General features: G+C 37.6%; 1 protein-coding gene across 7 annotated transcripts in view; it reads right to left on the bottom strand.

Annotated features, from left to right (window-relative positions):
- The window catches only part of LRP1B (LDL receptor related protein 1B), a 738,176-nt gene that overhangs the window by 282,202 nt on the left and 442,550 nt on the right, over positions 1 to 13,424 (bottom strand). For all 7 annotated transcript variants that reach the window (XR_008577717.1, XM_054830556.1, XM_054830557.1 and 4 more), the window contains 3 exons: positions 11,331 to 11,474; positions 9,814 to 10,050; positions 1,851 to 2,031 (listed from right to left, as the gene is read on the bottom strand). Coding sequence is in view for 6 of the 7 variants with exons in the window: in XM_054830556.1 (XP_054686531.1) it covers positions 1,851 to 2,031; positions 9,814 to 10,050; positions 11,331 to 11,474 (562 nt within the window). In the remaining variant the exon portion in view is untranslated. The remainder of the gene's footprint in view (positions 1 to 1,850; positions 2,032 to 9,813; positions 10,051 to 11,330; positions 11,475 to 13,424) is intronic.

Below are 13,424 nucleotides of genomic sequence, written 5' to 3'. Positions count from 1 at the left end.
ATCATATAATGCACAGTGACATCAATATGCTGAAAACATTTGCTAGATAGTAGATGTTTACTTTTAAAGTCAAATCTAGGATTTCAATTATTAAGCATTAAATAGAGGAAAAACATCATTTGGATCTTAAATGAATCCTACTTGTTAAAGTAGTCATGATTTAATTGGTATTTATGTGCCTTGCCTTTGATTTCACCAGATTTATGTTTCTGAAATTTTACAGATTTCTGAAATAACTTGCGTGATCCTAACCCACTTAACCTGTCTGTACTTTGAAGAATAAAGTCCTGGAATTTAAATTCTGAATTTACAAAATAATGAAATGGTGAATTGAAAACCAGTTTTGTTTTCAGATCTGTGTAAATGATGCCAATTCCCCTGGTCAAAGATTTTATTCAAATACACCTTTATGTATAATTTGATCAATTGGTTTTTTATATAAAGAATTGGAGAAGACAAAGAAAAAATTGCACCATCATTACACAGATTTACAGATATGCAAATGAACCTTTTTCATTTCTTTTTGGTCTCTTCCAAGTCACCCATGAGAAGGTTGTTTTGCCTTAATGTTTTTGTAAACACTTGCTAAGAACATCAACCAAGTTTTGATCCAAGAGACTTATAAACTTCATTGCATGTTTGACTCAAAACCCACTAGGTTTAATCACAGAACTATAAAATGTGCATACACCCAGAATCTCAGGCAGAAATGCAGGTCAGTATGGTACTTATTGGAAGACAAAAAACATTTTACAAATATTTACGTGACTGCTCCACAGCAATTAGTGAGCTTTTCTCCATTAACTTTTTGTCTGTACTTATTCTAGTTAGCATGTCATAAGCTAAAACATGCTTACAGTAACAGACATTTACATTAATGTGCTTTAATTGTATCTCAAAATGCAGTTAATGCTTCTACATCGGTTAAGTCAAGACTAATATTTTCTAAACATAATTAAAATGCCATAATAAATGCTATCCCTCAGGAAAAGCTTCCATGAGAAGTATAATCATGAAGGGCATGCTATTTTATTAGAAAAGTGTTTTGTATAATAGCCCTTTTCAGACAATACATCTTCATACACTATTTCCTGTGCCATGCATTTACTGAGCTGGAAAATTTAACAAAGTAATTGTAGGTATGGTTATGGTTTGTGGTCTGATTTTACATCCTTACTGTCTGACCTTAATTAATTGTAGCCTTTCCACAGTCACTTCCATTCCTCAAAGGACAAGCTCAAAAGTGAAAACCTGATAGTGTAAATACATTCTAGGGCTAGGAAAACAGCAATCAATCCAGCCATACTAGAATTACCTGCCTACATCATTCTCCAGTGACAATTCCCTCGATAAATGTAACAGTGAATTTTTAGGTAAACCACAACTATGCCACACTAATAGAATGTTCTTTTTATTATGCAGCCTATCACAATTAATTATGCTAGCAAGTAATGAAAAGTATCTGTCTCATTCAGTTTGGTAAACCAATGTGTACAAGGATATGGTTATAATTATCTTCAGAAATTAAGAATTTAAAAGAGAGAAATAAAGGAGAGTATTATGAAGTTCACTGGTATTAAGAATACATACAGGTCTGATACACTCAATTTGTTTGAGAAAAAGGTGAATCACATTCAAATTAACTTGGCATAGGTTCAGCAGTGTCTGGCCATACACGGTCTTCTGAAGGCTTCAGGCAAGAATGCTGCACAGGAATTACAGATATTATAGACTAGTGTAGAATTACAGACCACTACATGATTCTGCAAACCCCATCCTAAGCAAAATTCAATCCTGTATTTATACTATAAAGACATGCATTAAACAACATAACTTGGTCTACTACATACCCATTGACAGGATCAACAACGATTCCTCTAGGGTGGGACATGTCTCCCTCCAACAAAGTCTTTCTGCTCTGAGCAGCTTTTTCCAGCCTGGCTACAGCAATCGTTTTCCTGTGGCCATCATTTGTCCAATAAAGATTATTTCCAATCCAGTCCACTGCTATACCTTCAACATTATCAAGATCTGTTGAGAGAGAGAGAGAGAGAAGACAGTAATAAGAGATTAATATTATATGTTTATGTTCTAACATTATCCATTAGTATAAACAATAGACAATATTTGATCCATGCAGCTAAATTAGATTACTTCCTTGAATCTGAATTATATTTGCTGGAATACAATATGAAAATTTGCTGTGTCTGTCAGAATTAATCTTTGCTGAAAACACTCTACAAAAGACAAAGACTGGTCATAAAACTTGTGTAAACTATAAGCCTTCATATGTTAACCATAGCTGACCCTGGGCAAATCACTATTCAACAAAACTTAATTTTAACCTTAAATAGCAGTATCACCCAAGTCAAGAACAGCTTCCAGGATCATCTCTAGTACTCTGAATTATCTTGCTTTTACCCAAATCACAAGTTCCATTCTTGTGATGGACATTCAGTTTACATTTGTTCCATTGTCCCTTGACCTTGCAAAACATGTAAGCAAGAACATCACAAGAGTCTGAGTTATTCTCCACAGATAAGTACATAAGCAAGCTATTAACATACTAAGCGATACACGAGCAAAGAGCAATGCTCCCATTAGATGTACCGATGGGTTCATGAGTTTGACAGCAGTAGGGCTCCATCCAGAACCAAAATGAGTCAACAATGTTCATTCCATACAGCATGGAGGTTTCCCCGTTTCAGAAGTAGTGAAACAAGTCCCCAAGCAATGAGTTTTCCCACAAGCTTACCCAATACCCTGCAACATTAACTGAGCTCTGCCCTTTCCCACATGATTCCAATACCTTAACTGGTAGCATAAGGTTTCTCAAAGGTTTTCCATCTCTCTTCATCATACCCTTCTCCTTTTCCTTCAGAAAGATCTCAAAGTCCAAGCGTGTGGGGAGAATTTCCAGTCATTCTCTCCTGGCCTTTGTGGCATTGTGAAGGTTGACGCACTACCTAACTTTAGGCATCACCCTTTGCCACACAGCTGATGTAACACCAACCCTCTGTCATGCTTATTCTGGTGTGGTCACTCTTCATTTACAGGCTGATCCCTCCATTTGTCAGGCAATACCAGAGGGACATTAATACTGAGAGGAGTCATGGAGCTTGGGCCACGGCATTGGTGACCACCACCTTTTCTGGTCCCTCTCCCTCACCTGTAAACATGCTCTAGCAGCCCAAGAATGTCACTTGCCTGCCCCCTTTTCCCCAGTCCCTCCAAGCAGTATTCCTCTGGGCAGGAGGAGCTATGGCTTCCCAGGCAGCCCTGGCCCTGCAACACCTACAACCTCCCCCTGCCGCCATTTCCTCAGAGGTGGCTGGGATAGGCCCTGACCAGCCCAGGGTGGTTGGCAGCCGAAACATGGCACCCTGGGCTGAGGGCCGGGATACCGGCGTCTGCCTCCCACTGCCTCCCTAAAGCCGAGGAAGCTGCGTTTGCTTGCTTTAGTACCATTTCTGAGGTAAAAGTTGGGGTGGAAACACTCGTTTTACTGTTTACTTTGTTTGGTATCTTGTCACAGGGAACCAGTGCATATGCTTGGATTAAAAAAGATAATGGGGTAACAGCGTAATAGCTGTGACTCCAGTGTTTCCACAGAGCCTGAGAATTCACAGCACCAAATTGCTGCCTCCCTTTGCCATGATAAAAATGAAGGTCAGTATGGCTGAAAAGACAAAAAAAAAAAAAACAAAACCCAAAACAAACCAAAAAACCCTGCAAACAAAAACTCCTCACACTAAAAACCTTCCCTCCTTACTATGACACTTCTTGGCAATATGGATTGTATTACTTCTTTGTCATACTCAGATATACAATCCTACGGTACAATTTCAATGACAGGAATCATCAAGACTTGAGAAAAGGAATGTAAATTGCTTTTTCTGTTCACATTTATGCCAGTAATGCCATCTAGATGAAAGCTTTCATCAGATTCATTCTTTCTCACCAGTGTTGATGTTGCTTTCTGATCAAGGCTGGAGGGTTTTTTTGAAAGATTTTCCCAGAATAAACATGATACAGAGAGATTTTCATCACAAGGTAGGTAAAAATTGATGTATTACCATTTTTAAAGAAATGCTGATGTGACAAAATCACTGATCCTACTTAAGTCCCACTTATACCAGACACGTGTGTGAAAATCTGCTAAGCTGAACACAAGTGTTTACCATTTGAACCATGCTGCCAGACACAGTAATTTAACTGTCAGCTTCCCAGACAACAACCTCACATGAACTCCTGAAGTGCTGGTATGGGACATTTCAAGGTGTTATCAGAGTCATTTTTACTTGCAACAGCATTGTGCAGTGGCGCTGTGTTGCCATCGTCTAAACCTTCCCTCAGATTTCTCCACCAAGATGCCTCCCCATAATACAACCAGTAAGTACTAATGCAAAGGTCTCACTTGCTAACATTCAGAACGTCAGCATACCTACGATTTTTTTTGCAACCTATCAGATTTGTTTTCCGTGGAACAAACTCTTCACCGATAATACTTTTTAGGCGCCAAACACCTTTACTGACTATAACTCTAATAATCTAATTCCCTACAAGAAACCAGCAAGATTTTTTGTCATGGATGGGAGTGCTTTTACCAAGTCACACTCTACATAACTTATTTAGTGCAGTACAGAAAACTATCTGCTTGCTATAACCCATAGATAACATGGTATGTCATCAACAATACACTAAGATAAAATATGACAGTTTTAACCAATAAATGAAATATTGGGCTTTTTATACACTGGGATGCAATAACAGCATCTATAAAAGGTGCTGTTACAATCTCAATAGCATTGGAACATGATAAATTACTTCACAGTGGTTTTGTTGAACAGTGGTATTTACTGATTGTAATACCACCATATTCCTTATCCAGTTAGGGCTATAATGTTTTCAAATATCTTGTCATTGCAAAATGTTTCATTTTTTGTTAATTTTATAACTATTTCCTTGTTTGAAAAAAAAGCAAAATGCATTTAAATATGTTGAAGTGCATCCCTGGAGGTATTTAAAACACGTGTAGATGTGGTGCTTAGGGACCTGGTTTAGTGGTGGAATTAGAACTAGATGATCTTTAAGGTTCCTTCCAAACCAAACCATTCTATGATTCTACCTTAAAGGTATTTTCCAACCAAAATGATTTTATGTTTATGATACAAACTTGCAATGTATACTAAATTTTAAAAATAGCAAGGATCCCCTTACTAAGAGAGACACCTCAGTCAGTATGTTTTCAATGTTTAAAAACAGAAAATTAAAAGAAGCCGGTGGCTACTCAAAGTCATAGCACGACAGCCACGTAATATTTTAAAAACTGCTTTTTGTCCTTATCAGTATCCTCTGACTGGGCACAACAGCCCAGAATTTGTTTTCTTCTCTTCCATTATAATTCCATTTCACAATTTCTCCGTTTACATTGCTACCCAGCTGCAGAAATCAATAGAATAAGAGTGAATTTGCAAAACATCTCTCCTTGATATCTCCTCTCCCTATGTTTACAAAATTTTAGGATTTTAATTATACTTGGACCTCTGCCCTATATATCAAATTCAATTGCAATCATTCTGAAGGTCCAAAAGATATTACAGAGAGACAATGGTACCCACCAAAATATCAACTAAATCTTGTCCACCGAATTCCTAAATTTAGTAAATCAGTCATGGGTGTAGAGATGACACTACATCCTGTGAGAAACAATATGAGAAAGCTATGGGAAAAAAATGTGTTTCCAAAATGTGTTTAACATTTTAATCATATTTCTGATATACCTAAACATCACTATACTTTCGGGGAACTATTTTTCCTTGTGATCTAAAAAGCTTGAGGGGAGCAATGGTGTCAAAATTCACTGTCCACATGGAGGAAATGAAACAACGATATGATGACACAGCTAGCCCAGCAACCACCTAGGCTGACAAGAATCATCCAGTCAAAGGAGTAAACCACCAGATCAGAGTGGGCAAGATCAGTGCCAGCAGCTCACCCAGGTTTCCCAGGCTGATGGACACCGTCATTTTTATTTGTTGTCTCTCAGTGCCTTTGTTACATTCTTTTAAAAAAGGTGATGTCAGAATGAGCTGGAACACTCTGAAACTGGCCTTTGGTCTTGGAGCGAACAGGTATGTTGAGAAGAGAGAAGTGCAAAGTATGGTAGTGACAAGAAGAGAGCATCTCACCAAGGACTTGGGAGCCCAAGGCTCACAGAGAAAGACTTCTTTCACTCCTTTCTCAGCAAAGTCCTTCGGGGCTCAGAGGGGTCTCAGCAGATTTTGCTCAACTCAAGGAAACACTGACATGACTACAATCAAGCTTGAGGACAAGGAGCGATTTGTTCAAAGCCCATTTTATATTTTTATCCTGTCTGACTTAGATATTTCGGGTTAAATACAGTTTTTATAGTAATAAGATCGGCTTTTTGAAAGTGTTGATTTTTGTTTTTTCTTTGTGACATAAAACGGCCCAAGTAAGGACTGTATTAGCATCAACAGCAAAGGTAAATGTTAGAGTAGAATGCTAGATACCTCTTAAAATTTACAAGCATTATTGCTCCAAGTCTACTCAGTTTCATGTAATAGCTACTGTATCTGAGCTACAACACCTTCTGTGGTAATTTTGGAGCATCTATATTTCTAGACCAAATACAATCTGTTAAAAAAATTCATAGTAATTAGATATTAAATATATCCGAAAATTTTAAAATAAAGGAGGATTCTACAGCATCATCCTATACAGACAGTTCACATTCTTTTTGTGAAGTTACGGTTTAAAGTTCACTTTTATTTTACTGTCTAAAAGCTTTAAATACATTCCTTACTTTTTAGGTAGGTTTCACATCAAGTAGTAAACAGGAACAAAATAATGGCCATTCTGCCATTCTGGTTAAACAAAATTGATTTGACTAGAGTAAGCCAGGCTTTCTGCAGTGAAGCCCTCTCAACATAAAAAGGTTGAGGTGAATAAAATACCATTTTGATCATTGTTCATGTGATAATTGAAAAATTAAAATTTCTAATTCTGGAAGTACTACCAGAATTTTACAACCAACAGTGGGCTCCAAAAATACTGAATATAGATACAATATTTTTTTCAAACTTCATATTTCTAGAGGGAACAATTTGCCACATTGATTTTAAATATGTAAGAGAGGAACACAGGGTGTAATTTGGTACAGAATGGCCTAGCTAATCAATGTCAGTTATATCATATACACTAGTAGTGCCTAAAATACTAGATTAACATGAAAGCCAGGAAAAAAAAAATAATTCTTCTACATAACAACCAGCTGAACAGCTTCCAAAGATATTTACAGACTTACTTTGACCTTGTTTAAGCAAAAAGTTAGCTCTTGACCATCTTTGCTAAAATTTACAAGTGAATAATTAACACTTTAAATCTCACAGCAACCCCAAACAACATAATGGGGACAAAGACAAGTAAGAAAAAAAAAAAAACAAACAACAAAACCCAGAGTTTGTTTTTAAGTTCAACTTCAACTAAACAATATTTAAAACTCTTTAAAAATGTCTGGTTTGTTCCACTTTTTAATTTAAAAAAAACTCATTTCACATTCAATTTTGAAACCTTAATTATAGCAATTTCTGTTGCTGGTGAAAGCATGCTACTATTGCAGTTGTGCCGCCAACTCTAGGGTAGGCCGTACTGTGGGCTGTCAAATAGTTATCAATACCACACAGCGGTTTGTTTCCCCGAAGTGAAGAATAAGAAATCACAGCTGAAACTATATGGGAAATGAAAACTCCAGCAGTGTTAGGTGCTCAGCGTTCTCAATTCCCAGTCAACAGCTTGTAAGATCAGGCACTGATGTAGGCAAACTGTAATTATCTGAGTTACAGTGTTGTTTGAGCTAGCATATCTGTTCTTGCAAAACCTGATAGTCACAAAAAATGACAACTTCTAATCTGAGAAGTGACACCTACCACAGATAGAGCTCCTTAGCAGCATGCTGTTCAGAGCAAATATTAAACCACCTCCTGACACACCTGATTTTCTCTAGTAGCCTTCCACCAAGGAACGATTTAATCTGTCCCTGCTGAGTTCTTGAGAGCTGACAAGAATAAAAACTGAAGCGGTATGGCTGGAGGCCATATTAATTTTTTAAATCATGAAAAATACATTAACAAGTGTTCTTTAAGCATACTTTAAAGTTATGAAACTACACCAAGTTCTAACTAACAATGTAAGCTCCTGAGGAAAGAGTGGGGGAAGAATGAATGACAGTGACATGTTTTTGGTCTTTGTAAGTATTAGGACCACCGATAATAGGTCATCAGATAATCTGTAACTCTTTTGGTATTGCATCGGTATTTTTGCTATCTTGCACTTATAAAGAGCAGCAATTCCAGGTAAACATTATTTAAAAGAGTCTCTGCAACTTGCTGTGGTATACAAAGTTTATTCATGTTTGCATATTTTATTAGAGTAACCTCAACCTGTTTGATGCCTTTCAGCGAGGATGCTCCTTGGCGCTGCCTTATAATGTGTAAATCTACACACAGTCTGCTCCTTCCTCTACTCCACAATTGGATTACTGTGCTGTAAAATGAAATGTGTGCTGCTTAGTGAAAGAAGGTCAGCAATGGAAATTCTGTGATGTATATTAGCCATTTCCATATTCACAGTGAAGAATTACCAGGTTTACAGTGGAATATTCATTATTTACTTGGGCGGCTGCCTTTTATTAAGCAGTGACCAATATAGGGTAAAAAGCCATCTGGTCCTTGCAACTACTACTGAAGGGATCTTTGTGCAGACTCAAAGGTCTGTGGAGAGACCTTATACCAAAACAGCACAGTATCACTGCAGACTGGAGATAACTTCTCTGAGATGGGTGGATTAAAACATGGATTATGAATGACAGGGAATGAAAATCCCTGTGCTAAAACAATGGTATTTTAGTTTCTTTCACTGACTTGAGCTTCAATTTATAAGTAAAGGTATTAAGCTCTCTGAAGTCCAAGATGAATATTCATACTGCTTATTTTCTTGAGTACTAGAAAATGAGGCAGTTGTTACCTCCTGCTGAAGCAGTTGTTCATGAAAAGGGTCCATAAAAGAAAAAGAAATACAGGTTCACAAACAAGAGGTTTTATCACTGCAACAGCATCTAGTAAGATGAGAGATGATTCTAGACCAGGAAGATTCAGTGGGGTGTGGTGGGAGAGATGGAAACTAGAGAACTGCTGGTGTTTTCTCTCATTGCTATAATAACTGGTACAAACATCTTAATTAGGTTGTAAAGAATGTTTAGGTGTTCCTGTTGCTTCCATATACACAATGGAAAATGCATCAGGAAAGACAATGCTGAATCACCTACACTTCCTTTTTTCCTAATGAGTTTGAAGCACTACAGGAAGTCTCAGTCTGCCAAACTACTTGAATAAGCTCCAGAATCTACATTGTGATACAGGTTGGAGTGAAGAAGTCTTACAAAGTCCACAAGGATGGCATGGCTTAGTGAACTAATACGGAGAACTACATTATGGATCCATTTTAGTGATCTACTGAGAGAATACAGCGGAGATGTAGGAGTTACTCACTGGCACGTGTAAGCTTAAATGCACAAAGTAAGAATTCACAACAGAGCAACTTAACCAAACTTTTTTGCACTCAGGAAAAATAAGCAGAAAGTTGTAAAATAGAAATATCTTCAACTCTGTTCAAGGTTTGGGTCTGTTTTCCATGGAAGATTTAAATAAAGGTTTAAATTATCTGTAAATGTCAGTTCAACTTCTCCTTAGTGAGGTTCTCTGAATGTCACTATCAGTTAGCATCGCCTACCATCTTTGAGGATTGTTTCTCGCTCTGTGCCATCAATTTTCTGTCGTCCAATTAGGAAACTGGTAGTATCAGCAAAGTAAATGTAATTGGTTTCGGCATGGAAGTCCAGAGCACGAGGATTGACCAAGTTTTCTATAGGGATCATGTATTCATCAGATACTTTGGTATTCAGGTCCATTCCCCGTATTATTCCTGGGCGTCCTTTCCCATAAAAAAGAAACAATTCATTCTTTGGTCCTGCAAAAGAAAGATTACAAACATAAACAACCGATGCTGCCTAATCTTCTTTACAGTGCATAATGTCACTGTTTAATTAACTGACACAATTAGTGGGGGAGCAGGAGTGTTATTCAATACCAAAAATTAAACTTTCATATATTCTGAAGGTATCTAAACTCAAGAAATCTAGCTAATTACATTACCTTAATTAAAATACAAATTACTTCAGTGAGCTGCTTACATCTAATTATTTTTTCTTCTGTAAAAGTTCACACTGAAAAGCAAGGCTAGATCACAGAATAACTTTGCATCCGCTGCGAAATGGTCATATATAGCTTTGTAGACATTTAATTTTACAATTCATTAGGATCTATCAGGGTAATGTAGACCATGACTGAAGTAATCATCAAATCTAACAAGACCGTAAACTCCAGCAAATACAAGACAGCATTTTTTTTTTTCACCTGAAGTTTCTCAGAAACAAACAAGACAAAAGATTACAGTAAATTTCTTTCAAATGGCAAGGAAAATTCAACACACACTGTTCTTTCGTACTGATACAAAACACGGACACTGATATTTCTTTTCTATATACTTTTCCTAATGCCTCTCAGGGTGGTGTTTTTTGGAATTGTTAGTGAAAACCATACAAAGTTTGACTGAGGTCAAAAATATCCATCTACCAGCATCCATCAAAATATCTAATTGCATGACTTTCATCTGAACTAAATCAATGCTATTTGGTCAAGAAACTAGGCAAAAATAGGTGTTCCTCAAAACTTTCAGGACTGTCCTGTTGGCATTAGGTATATACAGATTGTGTACACCTAATGTTAAGTATAAGCATAGCAAGAAACTTGCTTTCATAAAGTGTTCTGAGAAAACCTTTGCTTGACTTATTCACATGAACAGTCTGTTTCTGAGTTTCAGGTTGTTTGTATGGGTAGAAATTAGTTGTGACAAACTATTTAACAGCATTTCAGTGCCTATGTGCTGTGAGAATGCACAGTATGTAAAAAAGGGTAAGACTGATTAACTGAAAACTTGTGATGATTTTTAGAATTCTTTAAACCACATCCCACGTTTAATTTGTCACTTCTATGAACTAAGCCAAATCTAATCATTTTAAGGGAATGTAAGGAGTATATGAACAAAGCATCAGGTACATGTTGCAAACAAATTTTACCCAAAAGCAGCCCATGTGATTTCTCTCGTTATTGATAAGGACGTTAAATAACACCCAGAACTATACCCTGAAATATTAGTGGCTGGCAAACTCCTTTATTTAAATAACGTACTTTTGCATGACCTGCCATCACTTCCCAAGATGAAGCCAGTCCTGCAGCGACAAGTCCGTGCTTTGTAGTTGCTGCTGAGCAGACAGATGTGCGAACATCCCCCCGGCATTCCATATGGGTCCACTTCACATGCATGGCTTCTGACTACAGCGAGTGAAAAACAGCACGATTCAAAGCCATTTAAAGCAAGATAATTATATGCATCAGCATGTAGAAAGTTTAGACAGCAGAAAAAAAAAGGGAATTTGTGTTGCAATAAATCATTCCCCAGAATATAACTAGAAAAGAAGGTGTTTTTTTAAGATGATACCCAAAACAGACAAGTAATCCAAAGGGCCAACTTGTGGCTATCACGTCATACCCGTCGCTGTATGCCATCACCCCTTTTTGAGTAAGCTTCTGCACAGCATTTGCCAGGCAGCACTGCTCTGGGCTACCTGACACTCTTCCCTTTTTTATTTGTTGCTGTGGTTCATTTGGTTGGCTTTCTGAGAACAGAGCGAATCCCATGCCAACGCAGTTTGCTATTCATTCAACTCCATTGGACAGCACCTGTCTGGGGCAGATACCTGTGCAGAAACTAAGGAACAGAACGAGCCTTGTAGTATTTTTCCATATTTGTACGGTTGCGACATAAATCCAGCTGCAGAAGCCAAAGAATTCCTTTCCCTTGACTTCATATTTTCAAATGCATAGTTCTAAATTAGCAGACTAATATATGACTTTTTTTTTTTTTTAACTCTTTAAAGGTAAATCTGATGAGAAAACAAAATCTCTCTTGCTATCCTACATTTACTAACCTGGCTTACAACAAGCCAATAGTATTTTAGCTCAAAAAATGTTTTTCTTTCTCCTTCCCCTCAAACTTTTTAGTTTTTGGTTTTGTTTTTGTTTTTTTTTTTTTTAAAAAGTAATCAAGTGGTTTAAGGTTGATATTGTTAAAGGTATACAGAAACTCTACCAAGCTGAGACAGCCTTTACAGCGAATCTTGACAAGCAACAAACATGCCCATTCAAAACAAAAGAAGTAGCAGAGTGAACAAAGGGCAAGAGGAACAGAGTAATCGCGGGATGTAATAAAAGATTACATTGTGCTCATGTCTCTCCTCTACTCAACCCCTCTGAGTCCCTCAGGGGTACAAAGGGGGGGCCTACAGCAAGGAAAGAGTCTTTGCAGCCTCCTTCACACACTGACATCTGCAAATCAATGCCCTCAGCTATAAGGTAAAAATTAGTTTGCCCAGTCTACATCAATTTAGAGTTTGTTCCCACTTCAGAAACTTCTCTAAAAGCAGTCAGTCTGTTTAAAAACATCAATGTTGATCACCAGAATTGATGCGTTAGCTTTTCTGTCCAAGCAGTCATGGCAAGGATTTATTGCCATAAGTCATGTAAAAAAATTTCCATGAAGTTTCGCTATAGACATTTTGGATCTTGCTATCTTTGCACAAAGTTCTCACAAATCACACTACTGTTATGAACGCAGAAAGTATGCCATCAGAGCCATGATTAGAGTCACGCAGGACTATGGGCTTCCAAAATTGCTATTTTACCAAAAAATTCTGAGATTATAGAAAGTTTTTCATTCTAGATGAAAATGAGGATTTCTTTCACAAAAGGCAAAGATTGTATTTACGCAAACGAAGGAAAATTTAACAGCGATTTCCTATCTCACCAATTGCTGTGCTGGCAGTTAGGCAGGCTAGCTGCCCACATCTCCACGCTTTTTTTGGCAACCCCAAAGACAGGGTGTCTCTTGAGGTTTGTTGTCTGTCTGAAAAGTGGGCCCAGAGAAACCAGGAACCTCTGAGGTCTGAGAGCCAAGCGTGTGGACAGCACTGGACATCTAACAAGTTTGAAGGTGTTAAATTCTGTAAGCGTTACGTGTGTGGAACCAGAAAACTTGCGGACCAGGGGTCTCCAGCAGATATCCAAGGTGAATGCTCCGGAAGGAGTCGTGTTAGGAGCTGAGGGACGCAGGAACACCGGCAGCAAGCACACAGAAAACTGGGCAGATGAAGAAGCAACAGAGAGTTTTGCCGCAGTGACAAATTTTCACTGCATCTTCTGATGTATTTTTCTGGAAGAACCCTT

Source organism: Grus americana, chromosome 6 (assembly GCF_028858705.1).
Source record: "Grus americana isolate bGruAme1 chromosome 6, bGruAme1.mat, whole genome shotgun sequence".
Classification (NCBI taxonomy): Eukaryota; Metazoa; Chordata; class Aves; order Gruiformes; family Gruidae; genus Grus; species Grus americana.
Note: the sequence above shows the minus strand (reverse complement) of the source record. Positions and strands in the feature narration are given on the sequence as shown.